This window comes from Tiliqua scincoides, chromosome 4 (genome assembly GCF_035046505.1).
Source record: "Tiliqua scincoides isolate rTilSci1 chromosome 4, rTilSci1.hap2, whole genome shotgun sequence".
Lineage (NCBI taxonomy): Eukaryota > Metazoa > Chordata > Lepidosauria > Squamata > Scincidae > Tiliqua > Tiliqua scincoides.
The window spans coordinates 39,666,549-39,688,009 of record NC_089824.1 but is presented as its reverse complement, the minus strand read 5'-3'; the positions used below and the strand labels follow the sequence as shown (position 1 = coordinate 39,688,009).

The window sequence follows — 21,461 nt, the reverse complement described above, 5'->3', positions numbered from 1 at the left end:
GAAGCCACAACATTTACTGGATCAGGAACTGCAAGCATACATCAGATGTGCATCTATCCACATTGTGTTATTTTCAATTAGCGTTCCCATTCTGGGACTTTTCTAACTCCCACCCCTGGGTCCTATATTTTTATTTTCCAATTACTTAAAAATCCTGAACACGTTTCTTGGAAGCATGCACCAATTTTGAATCTCCATGATTATCACATGTCCATAAATTACATACCTCTCTGATGACCCAGACCGCCACTCTCTTCTCCACACTTCCTCTGCTACTTTGTTCTCTTTCTTTTCTAATCTACAGCACAGGAGGAGGAAGAGGAGGAGAGGTGGTGGCTGATGTGCTGCCAGATAAGAGGCAGTAGCATTTGGGCAATGCCTCAGACACTGGCAGGGGGTGGGGGGCTTGAGCTTGACCTACTTCATTCTGCAATTTGAGGCAAAAAAGAAGGAACATGGGCAAATTCTCTCATCATCTCTGGTATGCTTTTCCTGTGGGATTTATATATGGAGTTTTTACTGGGCCTTTTTGGCATATCAGACACTTTTCTGCCATCAATAAAGTTAATAACAGTGAATGTGGAGGAACTTCATGATCCCAAAAGTAGATAAAACAACTTGTCTTGCACACATCTGAGCTATATTCAGGGCTGTGTGAGATTTGCTATTAAAATTATCAAAATTTTGTGCCAAGGCAATTCAGATTCTTCTTCAAGCCCAGTTGATATCTGTGCCCTATATTAATTATGCAAACTAGGTACATTTGAATATGCATGCTTATTTTGAATAATTTATTGTGCTTTATTCCAGTTGTGAGCTGAAGCAGAGACTTGCTCAGGACACTGAAGACCTGTCTCCTGGCACAGGAGATCTTACTTTGTTTCTCTGGACCCACCCTACTTTAGAACCCAAGTTTCTACCATTTTGCTAGGTACTGCCCCGCATATTTTTGTTGTTGATGCCTGCATTTTGGTATGATCAAAGGATGTACCCAGTCCTGGTCTGAATATGAATTTTTTTCCCCCAAAAGCATTTATATGTAGAATGAATATCACATTCTTTCTTCTTTGAGCTCCTCAAGCGGAATGTATCGATATTGACTTCAGTGACTTGATGCTGTCTATGTAAGAAACACTTGAGATTATAAAAAATTAACAGATTCTGGTCTTTGAATTATCCTTCAGTGACACTTTTTTAGCAGGTGCATGGTTATATTTTTAACAGCTAGCATGGTCTCTGTACAAGTTGGCTTGATCAGCGTCTCGGGCAGTAAAAATCCAAAATGCCCAGTATCACGCAGCTCAAATGCAAATGCATAGGGGATACCGTTTTTGTAAGCCCAGTCCATAGAACTGCCAGAACTCACATCTGGGAAAGCAAAAGAAGAGAAGTTTAAAAGATAGTCCAGTTAGCAGTGCAGGTAGCTAATAGCCCAATCCTGAGCTGCCAGGTGCGGGGGCTGCAGCAGCACCAAAAATGGCTGCTGCAGCATCCAGAACGCCCCAGGCAGCTGCCACAGCCTCCTCAGGAGAAGGGGACTTGAGAGTTGGTGTAGAATTTTAGAGCCTCTGTGTCGGGCAGACAGCCTGACACAGAGGCTTGGAATCTGGTGGAGCAAAGCTTCACAGGTCCCCCCTCCCATCTCGCTCCCTCCCCTGGCATGCCTACTCTCCACCCTCCCTCTTCTTCCCCCTCCCCGGAACACGTCCTTCCCGCCTCACCCCACACCCACGTCTCTGCTGCCCGGCGGACCGCACAATCCACACGGAGCGATGGAGCTCCGGTGCTCCGCCTGCGCTAACCAAGTGCAGGCCAGCTCCGCTTTCACTTTCACTGCTGTGGGGGGCCCTGCAGAAGGTCGCACGGGGCTCCACGCACCTTTGAGAGGCTGCAGGAGGCTTAGGTAAATGCACCCAAGCCCCTGCAGCCCCCCTGAGTGGCGCAATCCTGGGGAAACTCTCCCAGAGAGTTTGAGAACCACTGCCTTAGACACATATTTTACATGGACATAGCTTCACTTTACAGTGCTCTGCTCTTAGAGAGATGAAAAGCAGTCACCTCCCACATGTCCACTGCTGATGAATGAATGAAATGCAATTCATATCTGTTGGCACAGTTTCACGGCAACAACCTGGGCCCCAGGATACAGATTAGCATGACATGCTGCTTTATGTAATGAATGATGAGCTACCACTCTTGATTCAGGGACCAGCTACAAAGTCAACCACTTTTGCTGTTCAATACCCTTTTCAAATATATTTTTATAATTGGAATATTTTAAGAAGCTGGTTATATCAGGCCTGGGAATGCTGAGATGCCACAGCAGTAGACCACTATTTTACAGATGATGATGATGATGATGATAACAACAACAACAACAACAACAACAACAACAACAACAACATGTATTTATATACCGCCTTTCTTGGTCTTTATTCAAGACTTTATTCAAGGCGGTTTACATAGGCAGGCTTTATTTAAATCCCTTATTAAATAGGGATTTTTACAATTGAAAGAAGGTTCTTTCTTCAAGAACCACTACATTCAGGTGTTTCATTCTGATCTGGCCTCCATCCTGGCCTCCATCCTCCCACGCTCAGAGCAGATGGAAATAGCTCAGCTTCAGCTTGTCAGCTGCTTCAAGGTCGCAGGGTGCCGGTGGCCTCGAACTGGCGACCTTGTGGATGTTATCTTCAGGCAGACGGAGGCTCTACCCTCTAGACCAGACCTCCTGCCCTGATGTAATTACTAGAAAACTATTGCCTCGTGAGACACGTTATGCTGTATGTGAATTAGAATGTCTTGCATTAGTGTGGGCTTTGTCTAAGTTAAGACCTTACCTGTTAGGAACTAAGTTCCTAGTGCAAACAGATCACTCGCCTTTAGCCTTCTTGGCTAAAGCCAAAGACAACCAAAAGATCCTGGGTTGGGCTTTATCGCTGCAGGATTACCAATTTGAGATTCAGCATCTCTCAGGTTCTAAGAACATTTTAGCTGATGCATTATCGCGCATGTGGCATAGTGGAAATCAGCAAAACACTAGTTTATGAGTTGTAACATGACTGTATTAGTGAGAAAGCTGTGAAGTATTCTCCATGTAACCTCACTATGTATGATGCTGGTAATGCAAACTGTCTTATAGCTTTCACTGCTTATTATCTTGTAATAAACCCTGCTTTGTATTGCTTAGTATGTAATTACCAGATTACCAGATGTAATCACTGTGTCTAAGAATAGCTAAAGAAAGTGTACTGAAAACTGAAACACTAGTTATTTAAAAATAACAGAACTCAGTAGAGACAGTTAAAAAAAATCACTGATAAAATGTTACTATTCATTATTTCAGTTACCCTAGGGAAGGAGCTGTCCTTAAGCTCCTTGGCAATGGTGATGCATCATTTCATGCCAATAAATAATCTTTGGGCTGAAGAAAAGAATTATCTGTATACATCTTCTCCTCTTCATTTTGAGCCCAGATAATATTCAGGTTCCCAATATTTCAGCTCAGATGAAACCAAAGGAGTGAACATATTCCCTCCTACACAAAGTTGCTGAATTTCTCTCTCAAACTTGCCTAGAGAGTTCTATTCAAGCACTATTGAAAATACAGACTTTAAAGATTTTGTACTCTACTGGGAAGAATATACATGTTTAATGCTCTATAAAATACTTCTGTATTGAAGAAATGTTATTGTCTTTTTGTCATTTTCAAAATGATTGTGCTCTAAACTCATAATTTAAGAAAGAATACAGCTCAGACTCTGAATGAAAAATGAACCTTTGGCATATCAATACAATCTCTAGACAGATGAGGGAAAACCCAGGAATCCTTTACAGTACAAAATATATATGCCTTAGGGCGCAATCCAAACCTGTGCTGGAGCAGGCAAGCCAGGAGGCTTGCGCTGCATCCAACGAAGGTTCGTTGGGTGCAGGCGGCTCAGCCACGGGCAAGGGGAAGCTCTTCCCCTTACCCATGGGTAAGGGCTGTGTGGAGGTGGCCCAAGTCCGAGGATAGCGGAGCAGCACAAAGCCACTCCGCTCTCCCCAGGGACTGAGGTTGGAATCCAGCATAACCGCCGGGTTCCAGCCCTGACCCCGGCTCCCCGCGCGCCCATAATGGACTTGTAACCCATAACGGATTTTTCCTCCAGAAACTTGTCCAATCCCCTTTAAAAGGCCAGATGCCATCACCACATCCTGTGGCAAGGAGTTCCACAGACCAATCACACGCTGAGTAAATAAATATTTTCTTTTGTCTGTTCTAACTCTCCCAACACTTAATTTTAGTGGGTGTCCCCTGGTTCTGGTGTTATGTGAGAGTGTAAAGAGCATCTCCCTATCCACTCTGTCCATCCCCTGCATAATTTTGTATGTCTCAATCATGTCCCCCCTGAGGCGTCTCTTTTCTAGGCTGAAGAGGCCCAAACGCCGTAGCCTTTCCTCATAAGGAAGGTGCCCCAGCCCCGTAATCATCTTAGTCACTCTCTTTTGCACCTTTTCCATTTCCACTATGGCTTTTTTGAGATGTGGCGACCAGAACTGGACACAGTACTCCAGGTGTGGCCTTACCATAGATTTGTACAATGGCATTATAATATTAGCTGTTTTGTTCTCAATACCTTTTCTAATGATCCCAAGCATAGAATTGGCCTTCTTCACTGCTGCCGCACATTGGGTCGACACTTTCATCGAGCTGTCCACCACCACCCCAAGATCTCTCTCCTGATCTGTCACAGACAGCTCAGAACCCATCAGCCTATATGTGAAGTTTTTTTTGCCCCAATGTGCATGACTTTACACTTACTGACATTGAAGCGCATCTGCCATTTTGCTGCCCATTCTGCCACTTTGGAAAGATCCTTCTGGAGGTCCTCACAATCACTTCTGGTCTTCACCCCTCGGAAATGTTTGGTGTCATATGCAAACTTACCACCTCACTGCTCACCCCTGTCTCCAGGTCATTTATGAAGAGGTTGAAAAGCACTGGTCCCAGGACAGATCCTTGGGGCACATCGCTTTTCACTTCTCTCCATTGTGAAAATTGCCCATTGACACCCACTCTCTGTTTCCTGGTCTTCAACCAGTTCTCAATCCATGAGAGGACCTGCCCTCTAATTCCCTGACTGTGGAGTTTTTTCAGTAGCCTTTGGTGAGGGGCCATGTCAAACGCCTTCTGAAAGTCCAGATATAAAATGTCTACGGGTTCTCCTGCATCCACATGCCTGTGGACCTTTCCAAATAATAATAATAATAATAATAATAATAATAATAATAATAATAATAATAATACAGGTATTTATATACCGCCTTTCTTGGTCTTTATTCAAGACTTTATTCAAGGCGGTTTACATAGGCAGGCTAATTTAAATCCCTGTAGGGATTTTTACAATTGAAAGAAGGCTCTATCTTTCAAGAGCCACAACAATTCAGATGTTTCATTCAATTCTAAAAGGTTTGTGAGGCAAGACTTACCCTTACAGAAGCCATGCTGATTCTCACTCAGCAAGGCCTGTTCGTCTATGTGTCCAGGGAGTCCTGCAGACACTCGTGCAGAGCACCCCCAAAAGGCTGCGGCAAAGACTGGTGGGTACATCCCAGTCCCTGCAGCACCCCTTAGCGACGCAATCCTGGGGACTGCATCACTGCCTTCCCCCCACTCCGCTGCCTCCCTCCCCACCCCTGCAAGGACTTACTGCGGTCCTCAAACTCCCTGAGAATTTGAAAACCACAGCAATAAACCATGGTTTACTGAATCATCTGAACCAGTACTTGGAGTCAGTGTTTGGATCTGAGCCAATAGAATTTCAGCAGTCTATCTGCAGGGATTCAGCCTTTACTACTATCTCCCTCTCTTGCCTCTAATGTCTGATTGAACAAAGTCCTCTTCAGAATGGTTTGATTGACTTGTGTAGAAGAACCAAGAAAGAAACTACCTTGGTGAAAGAAACTTACACAAAGTGCTGGAAGCAGGACCATATCGGTATCTTATTCCATAAACTGATTGCAAGGCATTTACTGCATTAAAAGCTGCAGATTCCTGGTGGAGGAACAAAAACAAAAAAACAAAAACATCACCTCAAACAAACATAGTTTTATTTATTGTAATTCATCTGAAATTTCAAAAAGCATTCAGTCATTCCAGGAAGTGTATAGAGTTGAAATTTTCCCACTTTGATCCCCCTTCAACAATTACTCTATCAGGAAGTTGAACTGTACACCTTAGGTGTCTTTTAAAGGCAGTCCCTGGAGGAAGCAGTGAATGTGGAGAGGCTGCCCTTGAAGCTAAGGAGAGTTCAGGCTTCTGTGTGCGTGTGTGAGGAGTGACTCTGAAGACAAGGTCTGTGATAAGAGATAATGGTTTTGAACAAGCCTGGGAGAGCCATGGGTTTAGGCTTACATGCATCCCCTTCCCTCTCCTTTGTGCTCTGTAAATCTTACATAGGTGGTTAAATGGAAGGGGCAGTACAAAGCAGCTGGATATGCTCAAAGGTCTTCACGTTTGGCTGCTGCAGTTGGGAGATCCTATTAGTGGTAGGAAAGGGGTTGGTTAGAAGTTCCAGTTGGACTCCTTAGTTGCATGTTGCTATATAACTTCATTGCAAGATCTCAGACAGGAATTATTGAAGAGAAATATACAAATAAACAAAAAGAATACCCTCCTTTTAAAGACTGGAATAACCAACCCAAACATTATATCCTCACTGGAAAACACTGTCTAAGAAACGACTTAATGTAGGGGGTTGTGTATCCCTCTCTCCAGTTTCAAAGCCCTAAATAATTTAAGACACTAATTCAATGAGTGACTGGCAGTACAGTTCTGCATAGCAGGACAGAAGCCTGTTTGCCTTCAACTCAGGAATTATTAAAGAGTCCCCCTCATTTCTGAATACAGAAACCCATGGACAAGCTTTCATCTGCTGGCCAGTTGCAACATGCAAAATAAATCTGAGGGACTGATACTTGTGAAGTCTGTCCCAAGGGAGGGAAATGAGAAGGAATGTCTTCACGATTCTGCTTTGCAGCTCAATGCAATTCATTTCATATATAGTAAGCCAAAACTGTATCTTACAGTGCAAGCCTATCTTGTGCTATATCCAGCGCAAGATAGGGGCCCAAAGTGGCTCAGCTGGAGATAAGGGCAAAATCTTCCCTTACGGCTGGGTAAGCCACCACAGCCCCAATGGGTCTCCTCAGACTTGCACCACCTACAGAGGTGGTATAAGTCTGAGGAGAGTGGAGTGGCTTGCAGCTCCATGCTGCTCAGGAATGGGGGCTAGGATCTCACAGATCTGCTGGGTCCCAACCCCGCTTCCCACTCCCTGCATGCTCTCCCCCAGGACTGCCTTCCCCCCACCCTGGAACGCCTCCCTCCCACTTCCTTCCTGCCCACTCAAGACAGTTAGTGGAGGAAGTGTAAAACACTTTGGGGTATATGTTGGGCACAGTGTTCTCCTGCTTAAAGATGCTAAGGATACCTTCCTGTGCCCAATTTGGTGATTGTAGAACTGAGATCTGGAGGGAAGGTGATCTCAGGAGGAGTGGAACAAAAGCTGTTGGATATGTGTTTGGGAGGGACTGTTATGTGGAGGATGCTGTTTCTGCAGGGGGAGAAACATGTTGGGGATGCTCTGATCTGTTGGGGAATGGTGAATCTGGATGCAATAATAAATAATTATTATAATTTTAATATTTATTTTTTTATTAATTATTATTAAATTTTGTTATGGGGTGACAAAATTTTATGGACCCTGGGTGCCAAATAGTCTTCATATGCAACTGGTGGGATCCATTAGCAAGTACATTGCTTATTCAGGTGAAATCCCCAACCTTTTCTCTAGACTGGGCTAGGGGATCTCCCAAATGCCATGCTTCTTCTGGAGTGTACGAAATCTTCTTTCTCCAGGCTCAGGAAAGGGAACAAGATATTGCCAACCTCATGATGAGCCCTGGAAAGACTTAGAAAACAATGCAAAGTTTCACTGCTTCCAGTCCTTTCTATATCATCATAAAGTCTGGGGAATTCCCTGCCCTTTCCCAGGCTCAAACGTAGTGTGATGAATCTCTATGACATTGTGGTGAGCCTATTAGGCTGAGCCTAAGAGGAATGAGTTTGTCCCTCCCCAGCTTAGAGCTAGGGAGAAGAATGAAAGTTAGCCCCTGTGTGGCTTTGCGATCCAAGGTTCTGATCCTGTAATAGCATATAAGACTCACCTACTTTCCCCACTGTCCCTGCCTTCTCTGTCAAATTTGGATCTTTTGCTTTGAAATTGTATCAGCACAGCTAAATGTCTTATGTGGTTATAACTAAGCTTCTGTCTAATTATTCTAGTATAACATAACCATGAACTGCATTGCACAATCAGAAGGTATTTGTGTCTAGTCCAGTATTTCTCAACCAGTGGTACTTGTACCACCAGTGGTACCCGAAGAGGTGTTCAATGGAATGTGCAGGACTCCAGATCTCCGCCGCCTGCCAGTGAGACCAGCAAAGCAACACAAGAGGCCGCAGTAGGAGGCTTGGCTCAATGAGCAGGGCTCCAGTGTGCACTTTATGCATACTTGAAAAAGCCCTCCTGTCCGCCCTAAGCCTCTTACCAGTGTTTGTTGTATTGCATCTGGCCTCCCAACCTGGACGTAACTGGTGATGACATCATTGTCAGTTACTTCAAATGGTACTTCCAATCGGTGAACCATGCTAAGTGGTACAGTGGGGGGACAACATTGAGAAACCCTGGTCTAGTCCTATTCTAGTGAAGTACACAAGTGTTGCGGCAACCCTTTAGCAGTCCTACCCTTCATCCCCAAACACAAATTATAGATAGCATACATCACAGGTGTGTGTTCTCTTTATAGCCTGACCCTATGCAGAATTCTGCATAGGATCAAACTGCAGGATGTTACGATATACAGTACTTTGGCAAAGGCAGCCAAAATTTGTCCTAAAAACATCTATCTGAGTGGGTTTTTGAAAGGGAGTAGTTTTAAGTGGAATGTTTTAAAAAAATCAGAAACAAACTTATATGGGTCACAAATGTTCTCAAAAAGGTAACTTCTGTAAACACATTTTATCCATCTGGAACAGGGCTAGACAATGATATTTAGATGTCTGAAGTAGCTGCGTTACACAATACATGAAGTGTGCCCCAGGGTTTCTTGTCACAGAAGGTGATGGGGAACAAATCTCTGATTGTGCATAAAGGCACATGATTCAAGAACTATGCTTCAGCATCCTCGGTGACATTGGAAGGGATCCTTGGATATCTCTTGGATTGCAGTTTTATGGGCAACCCTCAAAAATACTGCCAAGCTAAGCACTTGTGTGTGACTTGTCAAGTCAGACCAGTTCCGAACTAGAAACAGGAGTGGAAGCACGTATTCCGTTGCCTAGCAATCTCCATAATCCATTTTCCTCCCACATAACAGATTTTAGCATAGTCATATGAATGGTAGAAGCTGCTGTAGCTGAGGCACATGGAAAGAGAGAAAAGGAGTCTGACCCTCAAACTCTGGGGCCAAACACCATGAAATTCAAGAGGTGCATAACCATTTGTATCTCTATACCTATGTACACTCACACACTACTCACGTACCTACGGGGCTTCCCCAGGTCACCTAATGCCTTATAAGACACTAAAAACATCACTTCTTGTTTTACAAAAAAACTGACTTTTTTTTGCCTCTAAGGCTCAGCCTGAGCCAGGCAGAGGCTGCAGATGAACATCTGTGGCCTCTGCTGGGCTCAGAGGACCCTTCAGAGGTAATGCACGCCAGGGGTATGTGGGGAGGCTGCTGACCCCATCCACAAATAAGTGAATCTGCGGATACTGGATCTGTGGATACGGGGGTCCCCTGTATCTGGTGTCAAAGAGACCATTACATTGCAATCAATACAGAATTGATTTAATAAAACATTATATTAGATGTCATGAACATGAATAGACATGAAATAGATTACAATTATTATTTTTTCAATGTTTGCAGCAGGTTTAGTTTCCATCGTTCTAGAAACTGCAGCCTCCAAAGAGAAAGTCATTTCCTTATCGTAGACAGAAAAATGAAAATCCTGACTGCTGCTCTCATTGAAAAGAGCTGAAGCGGCACACAGTCAAAATACTCCAAGCTCTATACTTACCACACAGCTAAAATTTGGAATAGTTGCATACTTATAAGAGTATGGATACAACAACATCTGAGCGTATGCATGAAAGGACAAGTAGGCTTTGATTTGTTTCCGGTGTTTGCGAAGAAAGTGAGCTACAGCCTTCACTTCAGGTTCAGATTCAGGGAAAGGACCGCAGTATGTATCATCACAGGGGTGGATGGAAGCACCTTCATCTATTCATTGAAACAAAAAGAAATAGTGAATGTTCTCTCTCTCTCTCTCTCTCTCTCTCTCTTAATTGAAATATGAGATGGGTATGGGCACAAGCCAGGAACACAGAGATCATGCATGCCAGTGCTGCAGAGCCTTTGGGTGCAATCCTATGCATACTTGCCTGGGAGTAAATCTAATTGAAGACAGTGACCTACTTCTGAGTAAACATGCACAGGATTGTACTGTTTATTTCCGTCAACATATTTGCAGCAGGTAAAAATAATCTTGCTTAGACCAAGGAGAGATGGAAAAGATCCAAAATAGCACAGAAGACACCTTTAATTGGATCAATTCTGTTGGCAGGGTATTATAGCAAATATAACTTGCACTTTTTTTATTAATTATGAAAAGGTGTTCTGAGCAATTCCATATTTATTGCTCTTCCAGCATAGTTGTTCAAATTACAGGCATTACTTAAACCTGTTTGGATCCTAACTGTGGAACTGAATCTCATATTGTGATGCTTTTATGAAGGGCAAATCTATCATTGGCTACCTGGAACCTGCATCTCCAGAGCCAGCATGCCACTAAGTATGTAACTATGTAGACATAGCAGGATGGGGCTGTTTCCTTCCAGTTTTACAACTGGATTTCCAGGAGGCAGTTGGCTGCTCATGATGGAAAATAGGCGGCTGGGTGAGATAGAGCTTTGGTTGCTAATTGAATTTGGGCTAGGATAGAAATTCAGCCCTCTCTCAATTTCAGAATAAGTGGTGAAATCTGTCAACAGATTTATGGGGGAAAGGCTTATCATAAGCACCCACAGCAGGTTTTTTTTTCTGATGCAAGTGGTGGAAGCAGAACTCCTCTTGCTTCAGACATAAGGTAGTTCTGTTTCGGAGGCCCCAGGACAAAAATAGCAGCCACCACAAAAAAGGCACCCACCAGTATGTGGCACATTTTTTTTCCTAGAATGTAGAAGCAGGGCCTTCTCTGGTGTAGCACCTCAATTGTGCTCTCTCAAACTCCCTCTCTTGCAATTTAAGAACTGCCCCCTCCCTTGAGATGTTCCAGCAGGGAGTGAAAATTCTCTTGTTTCACTTGATGTTTGGGTTAGGGTCTAACCCATGTTTGGGTGGGTCTATTATGATTGGATGTTCTGTTGTTTTTACCACTGCTTCTTGCCCCCTTTATTAATGTCATCATTTCAAAGTGCTTTTTACTGTGACTTTTATTGCCTTTTATTGCTTATTGTCACCTTTCACTAATTTATTGCCACTGTATTGATTTTGCTGCTTTTGATAGTTTTACTATTTACTATTTTCATGTTTTTAATATTATGACTGTACATTTTTATACTGTGCTAGCCGCCTTGGGTTTCCACAGTGTGGGGGGAAAGGCAGGGTATAAAAGCATTAAATAAATAGAACAACATCTACCAGAAGGACTCCTCTTGTGAAACATACTTCCTGGGTTCATGCAGGTGTAATCTTCTTCAAAAATCAGTTCACCTGTTTTCTGAGATTGGTTTAAGGAATGATTTTTTTTGTCATGGTTAGCATTAGAAATAGTCTAATTTTATTCACTGTTTGTGTAACTGGTTTATGTGTCACATGAGAAATAACCAATTTCAGTAATTTTGTACAGCAATGAGATCTTGACTGCTGCATTTCTGCTGGGGTTTATTATCCACTTTTTAAAATAAATATTCTTTGCATAATAAGCGCCTTCAACATTAAGCGGATGAAAACCAGCCCTGCATGATGATCCTTAATAACATGAAGAGTAATAGGATTATATAATTAACTTGGTGGCTGAAAAGTAACTAAGTAGCACTTAACATAGTGAGAGGAAAAACTCTGGCACTGCTATCTGTTGTTTGATACATGATTTGCCTTTCATACCCATCTGCAAGGATTTGCAAATGTATCTCTACTGGGCATGGATGGAGATGTTGTGGAAAAGGTGTAGGTAGATGGTCCCCATTGATCAGAGGTTACTAAGCCACCAAATCTACAACAGCATCCTTTAAAAAAAAATCTCATCAAATGCTTGTATAGCCCATCAGCCTCCAAACTTTCTAGTTTAAGGAAACCTTTTCCATATTGGCATATCTGTTGTAGAACTTCTACATGTCTGCTGTGGAATCCCTAAAGACACAATCCTAACTTGCACTGGAACAGTCAGGCCAGTTTCCCGCACTGTGTTCAGTGCAAGGTAGGTGTGGACTGGAGTGGAATTCAGAGTAAGGGGATTTTTGTCCTCTTATCCTGTGTCGTGCAGCTGCCAGCCCTGTGGAATTACTTGAATCTGTGCCCATGATTTTGCGAGTGCAAATCCAAGCAGTCAGTATAATGCTGCTTGAGCCAGGGACAGGGTTAGGTTGTGGCATGCGCTGCCACAGTCGGATCCACTCCTCCCAGGTCTGATCCGCCTCCAAGTCCACCCTCCTCCACCCAAAAATGTCCCCTCCTCATCTCTGTTCTGCCCTCCGACCACCTTCTCCCATCTCCTACGCTGGCCTACTTGGGCCAGCATAAACTTACCTTCTCCAGGGCCTTCTCATTCACCAGATTCAGCTCCAGCAAGCCAGTGCACATCTGTGCACTGGCTCAGCCTGCTCCTGAGTAAACGTGAACGTACTTTATAGCATGTTCACGATACTTGACAGCCAGTGCAAGGGACTTGTGTTGGCTCAGGGGCAAGCTAGGACTGCTCTTTTAAGGGCACAATCCTAACCCCTTATGTCAGTACTTTCCAGCACTGGCATAGCGGTGCCAATGGGACGTGTGCAGCTGGGTGTCACTCATGGAGGCCTCCTCAAAGTAAGGGAATGTTTGTTCCCTTACCTCAGAGCTGCATTGCCCTTATGTCAGTGCTGGAAAGCACTAAAATAAAGGGTTGGGATTGTGCCGAGAGTGTTTCAGAGGATTCTAGGAAATGGTTTAGAGTCTGCTTATCAGGCCTATTGTGCTGAATTGCTGTGAACTGAGAGCACAACCTAGATCTCACTTAATATGCCCCGTGGGTGTGCACTTCGGAGGACAATTGGCAGCAAACTACTTTCTGGAAATATTATCCTCCATTATTATTACACATGCTACAGTACTATACTGTCCTATTTTGCGTACATTTTGAAAAAAAAAAAACACAGAAGGTTTCTAGAATATCAAGGTAGTTTGATTTCTTCCACAAATTAATCTGAAATACAATTAAGTGACCCTCTCTATCTTTTACAAAATGGAGCAGCACTATATTTCAGCATGTGACTCCATATACAACCTAAATTGAGTCAAATTATACTATTTTATGTGTTTGGTCCTCCTGTTTCAAAATGTCTTGTGAGGCAGGTTTGGATAATAAATTAGTAGTAACTGGCATTCTATAATCTTTGCCTCCTGTTGCTGCCATTTCATTATGGTAAGTAGCAGGTGATGAAAGCACAAGATGGCAGTTCCAGGTTGAAGAGGTAGGGTATAGTAAGAGATTACCCTTGCCCAAGACCATCTGGCCATTCATATGATCTAATCAGTGATTGTATTGCACTGATAGCTGTCTCCCTTGCTGTAGTACTGGTTCAAGAAGTTAGGAAAAAAAGGAAACTTCAGGAAGTTTCTGAAAAAATCCAGAAAGACAGTAACCAGTAATAAGTTCTCAGCTGATTCAATCATTATTTTATGCCAGCAGTAGCCAACCCATTTACCACTTTTTATGTAGAGAATCTTGAATGTGCCACTCTATTTCATCATTGTGTTTAGTGATTACCAAAATAGCTAAATAGAGCCTCCAAGTTTAAGAGCAGTATATCTCAGAGTGCCACAAGATGCAGAGCAAGAAATATGGGAGTGCTGTTGCCTATTTTGGGCTTTCCAAAGACACCTGGCTGACTGCTATGAGGCCAGAAAGGTGGCCTGCATGGACCCATTCGGCCTTGCAGGACCTGTTCTGAAGTCCAAATAAGGTGTATTCATTGCCCTTCTGCACAGCCCAGACACCTGTCTGCCTACCACCTTCTCATCCTCAAAGATGAACTTCTGTAGTGCTCTATTTGTTATTAATTAAATGTTTTTCTAAATATATGGCAACTTGGTGCATGCCACTTAGAAAGTGTCTATGTGCCACACGTACCACAGGTTGGCCGCCCCAGTCTTATGCCATTATCAAAGGAAAACTAAATTGGTGGTGTGACTATGAAAAATAGCCTTTTTTGCTGAGATTGATGATTTGCAACTGACAGCTAAAATTGCAAATACAGGCTTCTTAGTTCATTAGAACCATAGTGCAGTCTAACTCTATTACCATACTTAAAAGAAACACAAATCTTAGAATAAAAGTAAAAAAGCTACAGCCTGATAATGCCTGTATTAGTAGGGTTACCAGAAACAAAGGGGGACAGAGTGCCTATACCTTTAATCATTGTATAGAAAAGGGAATTTTGGCAGGTGTAGTTCAACATGGAATGGTTTAGAAAGCTAGACTTGCCAAAATTCCCTGCTCCACACAGTGGCTACAGGTATAGACACTCTGTCCCCCTTTGTATCTGGTAACCCTGAGCCCAATCCTATGCATGTCTACTCAGAAGTAAGTTCCATTATAGTCAATGGGGTTTACCCCCAGGTAAGTGTGGATAGGATTGCAGCATGTATTAGGACCAACTAAATAAATTCAAAATCTTACAGTCCAATCCTATCTATGTTTGCTCAGAAATAAGTCCCACTGAATTCAATGGAGATACCCTGAGGAAGGTGTGCATAGGATTGCAGCCAAAAGCATGTTTTTGAGTTCTTCAGAACTCTTTATCAGGCTGAATGCTAAGCACAACAAAAAGGTTAATGGCGTGGAATGGAATACTGCAAAGCCGCCAAAGTCTTCTGTTTGCAATACCACAATCCTAGGCATGTCTATTAAGAAGTAAGTCCTGTTTATTTCAGTGGGACTTATGTCCAGGTAAGGATTGCACCCAGGGCTTCTGGGACAAAGATGAAACAAAACTGTCTGTTCCTCATGTTCAATCTTAGAAGAGAAACACTGGCTGCCATGCACAGCTCGAGATAGCTATCAGTATTAATGTTTTCTTCATCTATTGTTTTTCATACAGCTAAAGTGTCCAAGTTTAGAAAGAGTAAGGATAAAAGGGAATGCAGTAAATGTCACCTGCTGTCAAATGTCAGAGTTACTGTCATAATAAAACAATGCAAATACAGGAAATGACAGTACTGCCTGCAAGGTTGTTTCAGAAGATGGCTGAATCCTCCATCTTCCACCGCAGGAGTGCAATGCTTAAGGTAATTCAATATGTTGTGTTCTCTTGGCATACAGGAAGGAAAACAGAGTGCACAGAGATAAAAACAAAAACAGAAACAGAAACCTTCACTCTAGCTTTAATGCTGAAGCAAAGAGATGAAATTGTGGATGACCTGCGACATTTTCAATGTCCCAGTGATCAGGCTTATGTTCTATATGAAGCAATCGTCTGCTATCTAGCAGTCTTACAAGGGGGCTGCTACAAAACTCATTTTGAGGACAAAGGTGAAAATCTAGGATAATATTCTTACCAATAATCAGTTGCCCTAGTCTTATTGTGAGGTTTTGTTTATGACCTCAGAATGCTGCCACAAAAACCAGGATACTGTCAGTCATTAGTCTTGCTGCCGCAGACTGTTCATCTGTATATACAGTAATTAATTAAAAGTACCCCCACTTCTCTGCCTAAGTTTCAAGATTCCATTACCCTGGAACTTACTCATCTAGTATTCAGAAATACTGAATTTGAATTTGGATTTAGTTATAGCTAAAAGTAATGGCTAGTTACGCAGGCCTACAAAATTGAGGGTCAGAAAAGTTTTTCCCAAACTTTATGGTAGTTTGATATGAATTTGGGGTGCCGATTCCAAAAATGGCATCCGTTTTGCCCTATCACGTCTAGTTTTGGGGATATAGTATAGCCTCATTAGTGAATGGTTCAAGCCGCTTCCTCATGAGGAAGTCATGGTGTAGGCTTTCTCATGAGGAAGCTGCTTGAGCCATTCATTAAAGAGGCTATGCCGTGTCTCCAAAACTAGACATGATAGGGCAAAACAGATGCCATTTTTGGAATCAGCACCCCAAATATACTCAGCAAGTGGTGTAACGTTTAAGGAAGCAAAATGTGTGTTGGCCTGTGCTATGACGATTAGTAATTAATAGAGCTGTTCACAAATCTCCTGTCAAAGTTATCTAAGACAGTGGCACTAGGCATTCAAAATACTGAATGTACATAGAGAAGTTTGCAGAGGGCTTAGACCCAACCAAAGCACATACATTAGAAGTCCTTGCACAGATCTTGAGGCAGCCATTTTATAATGGGCCCCTCACCCCTTTGCAGCCATTTTGTGGTGGCACCCAACACTCCTTCTCAGAATTCCAAAACTGCCCACAACCTCCATGGAAGCCTATCCTAAGTTCATAGACTGTGTAATAATCAATGTGTGGCATTATATATAATGTGTGGCATTATATATATATATATGCACAAAATGCAAGAAGAAATTTTTCAGTAATACAACATTTCAACAGGCAGCCTGCAGTTGAAATTGCAGTGCAATCCTATGCATATTGACTCTGAATGGGCCAGTGATCTCAGACAGTGAAAAATATATATATATATATATATATATATATATATATATATATATATATATATATACACACACACACACACACACACACACACACACATTAAATATATATATATTTAATATACTGTATTACATTAATTTCATAGTGAGATCCAGTGAGGGCCAGTGATCTCACTATGAAATTAATGTAATACAGTACATAATACACTGCAATTTCAACTGCAGGCTGCCTGTTGAAATGTTGTATTACTGAAAAATTTCTTCTTGCATTTTGTGCATAATATAAAGCAACTAAGATGAATACTGCATCAAGCAGATTATGTCAGAAAAGGATACAGAGTTGGCACAAAAATGTTGGCTTAAAGAAAAAGAAAAGCAATATAGCCTCTTGGATACCAAAAACATGGGAAGGCAAAATGCAAAGATAGGACTCCTGCTCAAAACACACCCGCCCTCAGGCACCTGTCAAGAATTTCAAGGCCTGAAAACTGGAGAAATCATCACTACATGAACACGAAGTGAAGGTTTTTCAAACGGGTCAAGGTAACATAAAGTATGCTTTTCCTATTCATTTTGTCTCAGTGAAAAAGGAATATAAGATGACAATTGTTCATGGGAATCAAAACAAAGTACTTCCATGTTCTAATTCTGTCATTGTTAGTTTGCTACTTATCCATGAGCAAATATACTGTGCCTACCTTTTGCTTCTGAAAAAAATCATTTCCATCAAAATGGACTGTTCTAAGGATTGGTTCTCTGTAAGTCACTTCAAAGGAAGAAGCACATGGGAGTATCATGCAAAGTAGCATGAACGTGTATTGATGATGAGGAAGGTTAAGCTGATTGAACATGAGGAGTGAATCTTCAACTAGAAACCCTTTATGTAACAACTAATAATGTGTATCATTTAAAAACATCATCCAGATGTAAGTCCACTATTTACATTTTTTTTAAAAGGCAGCTGAATTTAGGATTAGAGAATGCACTCAGTTCATTCTTTTTTACTTTGCGAAATAGAATATTACAGGAATGAAGTTGGGTTAAACACACTGGGGTAGATGTACTAAACAGATGTGCATAGGGAACATAGGAAGCTGCCTTACACTCACAACCAAATCCTAAACAATGTTCTGGCACTGATGCAGCTGCACCAATGGGGTTTGTGCTGCATCCTGTGGTGGTTGGGCAGTCATGGAGGCCTCCTCAAGATAAGGAAACACTTGTTCCTTTACCTTGAGGTTGTATGGCAGCTGCATCAGCACTGGAAAGTTGGTTATGACTGGGCTACAAGTCAGGATGTTGATCCATCTAGTAGTGTAGATAAGATTGGCAGTAGCTTTCCACAATTTCAGAGAGGGGTCTTTCCCAGGCCTGCCTGGAGATGCTGGGGATCAAAACTGGGACATTCTGCAAACCATGCGATCTAGGAGACTATCATCTGCTCGTGGTTTCACCACCATGACACAACAGCTAGGGGCATATTCTCATTTTTTTTTAGGCCAGCAATTTTCAACCTGGTGTGCCATGAGAGTTTGGTGAGGTTCATTTATTAGTAGTGCCATTGGGAGATGTGAGCCTCCCACCAGCAAGCATGTTGTGCCTTGTCATTTGTTAAAAAACCGGTGGTGTGCTTTGACAATTTTAGCACATTATCAGTGTGCCTTAAGATGAAAAAGATTGAAAATTTCTGTTTTAGGCTATTATAGCAAGTCATTGCAAACTTTAGGTGTTTTGAGCAGATCAGTCAGCATTTAGAACCAGTAGAACAAACCAAGCCTTGTAATCTATTTATTCCGATAGCTAGGTTTATAGCACTATAATACAAAGATATATCGCATGCAACATTTCATATACATCACTCTTATTTTTGAACTGATAAACTGTTCTAATTCTTGATGAATGAACTGTGTATTAAATATTTGGATTTATCTACTGGTAAGAACTATTGCTAGGTTTAAATATGCCATATCTTTTTGTTTATAGCTTTACATATACACTCTGAAGCCAACATAATGATAGTCCCAGAAAGAAGCAGAGCTATAAGATCGCACCAGGAAGGTGGGGTGTGAAATGAAATAGAGGGGTAGATTCTTGATCTTGGCATAATTCAACAGAATAATCAAAAGTCCAGTCATACGTTCTGTATAATTTTCACTGCTATTCAATACTCTGAATAACAAATTACTTATACTGCCTGCTATTCAAATTCAGATTCCTTCTAGACTTACCACACCATTTCACTTTCCAGTTGCGATTAGCATCGACACCGTGACAGCGGAATCTCAAATTCTTTGATCTTGTTTTTCTCCAAAATCGATCCTATCCATAAATTTTTAAGCATGAGAAATGCAACATGTATGCAGTCAAAACAGTATCACATGCATATAATGTATTCTTGAAAAGATACTCCACAATGCACATCAATGCAATACATACACATCACATATTTTAAAACAGGATTGGGTTTTATAAATATTTATACTGGCAATTTATACCCCACATTTCTCACCAAGAGGGCAACCCAAGGTGGCTTAATGTACATGTAAAATATAAAATGTAAATGTAAAATAAATAACCATAGTATCATAAAAACAAAACATACAATAAATAACCAAATAAAATCAGCAGTGTACATATCCAGGATGAAACTTACAGGAGAATAAAGAGAAGTATAACAGCTTAAATAAAGTGTAAAACCCCATACATAAAACAGTCAAGCAGCTATAAATTAAGGATTATCATCAGCAGTATAATCTAATATTTAGAACCAGCCACAGTACCATCTAAAATCCAATAAAAAGTCAATCAAAAGAAAAACGTCTTCAAGTCCTGTTAGAAAGCTTCTAAGAAGGCAGTTGTTCTTGAATCACCACATCAAGAAGGCCTTCCCCATTGCTACTGCCCTCTGACCTCAGTTAAGGGTGGTACACACAAAAGGATCTCCTCTGATGATCACAGGGGATGGGCCAGAAAATGTATGTAAGAAAGCAGTCCCTAAAAAGCCCTTGTCCCAAGCCGTAAAGGGCTTTAAAGCTTAAAACCAGCACCTTGAATTGTACACATTAACAAACTGGTAATCAGTGTACCTGCCAAAGCAGCAGTCTGACAGTGTCAAACCTCTGGGACCACATGCGTTACTGCATTCCTCACTAATTGCAGTTTCTGAACAGTCTCAGGGCCCAATCCTATCCAACTTTCCAATGCTGGTGCAGCCGCAATGCAGCCCCAAGGAAAGGGAACAAACATTGCCTTACCTGGAGGAGACCTCCATGGGTGACCCCCAACTTGACCAACCAACCTAGAAAGACACCATGGTTGAAGCTTCAGAGAGGTGCAGCAGGACCAACAGGTACACATACCCCATGTAGCCCCCAGTGCAGGTAATCCATCAGGGCAGCCGAGGCTATCCCCTTTTGAAAGCCTGGCATGGAGGCAGAACGAAAGAAATCTAGAACAGTGACTTTCAACCACTTTGCCACGGCACATCAGTGTGCCACAGTTGGTCCACAGGCATGCCATGGTTAGGGGTGGTTTTTTTGGTGATCTTTTCCTCAAATATGTTGATTAAAATAGCAAATCGTGGTGTTATACGTTTTTATTCCAAGAGCACATTTTAATAAATTATAATGTAATTTTAAAAAGTACTAGATAGGTGATATAAGTGATATAGTGTCAGCAGATGCAGCCACAGTATTATTTCTAACTGGAAAAGTAATCAATTTTAATTTCTGGAAAATATATTAAGCACCAAAATGCAGTGTTCTGTGTTTTATTTGGATATTTTAATACCAAAGAGACTGTGTTTTGTGTTTTATGTATTTTTTTTTAAAAACAAAACAAAATCTAGCCATGGGAGTTTGGTGAGGGTCATTTCTTAGAAGGGCCCTTGCTGGATGTGAGCCCCCTGCCAACAGCAAAGTGTGCCTTGTCAATTGTCAAAAAAACTGATGATGTGCCTTGACAATTTTAGTGCCTTGTCAGTGTATCGTGAGATGAAAAAGACGGAAAATTGCTGATCTAGGTCAGTAGGTGCCAATCAAAACACATGGCCTGCTGGGGCAATAGGCAGCACAAATGGCTGCCTGGCATGAGTTTCTGGGGTGATAGACTGGAAAGATAGGCAGCTGCAGTGTAGAACGGTAAGTGCCATACCCTGTGGGAAAGGCATTTCTAGGAGCAGAGGTCCCACTGCTGATCTAGATGATCCTGGCACAGAAGAGATCACTGATCTAGCTAATTTGTTTCCTCCAGGAAACATCTGGAGCTGAGATGCTACCATCCACTTTATCATTTTGCTCAGCAATGGGAGGTTAGAGACTAACCAGAAATTATCCACTGTACGTGGAATCCAGGGAGCACATTTTTAAAGAGGGGGTGAACCACTGCTTGCTTTAATATAGCTAGAAACATCCCATCCATTAAAGAGGAATTCACCACCCTCCCTGTCCATTCAGCCAGCCTCTCCCCTCTGCCCGCCAGGCAGATCTTATCAGCCATGGGGGTGGGGTGGGCAAGGTCAAGTGCAC

At 42.0% G+C, this 21,461-nt stretch overlaps 1 protein-coding gene across 1 annotated transcript in view; it reads right to left on the bottom strand.

The window, feature by feature from the left end:
* Positions 1-1,180: 1,180 nt before the first annotated feature.
* Positions 1,181-21,461, bottom strand: part of CPA6 (carboxypeptidase A6) — a 31,531-nt gene continuing 11,250 nt past the window's right edge. Inside the window, exons 8-11 of the mRNA XM_066624408.1 lie at positions 19,164-19,254; positions 10,136-10,338; positions 5,956-6,040; positions 1,181-1,368 (exon numbers count right to left, since the gene is read on the bottom strand). Of these exons, the coding sequence (XP_066480505.1) occupies positions 1,181-1,368; positions 5,956-6,040; positions 10,136-10,338; positions 19,164-19,254 (567 nt within the window). The remainder of the gene's footprint in view (positions 1,369-5,955; positions 6,041-10,135; positions 10,339-19,163; positions 19,255-21,461) is intronic.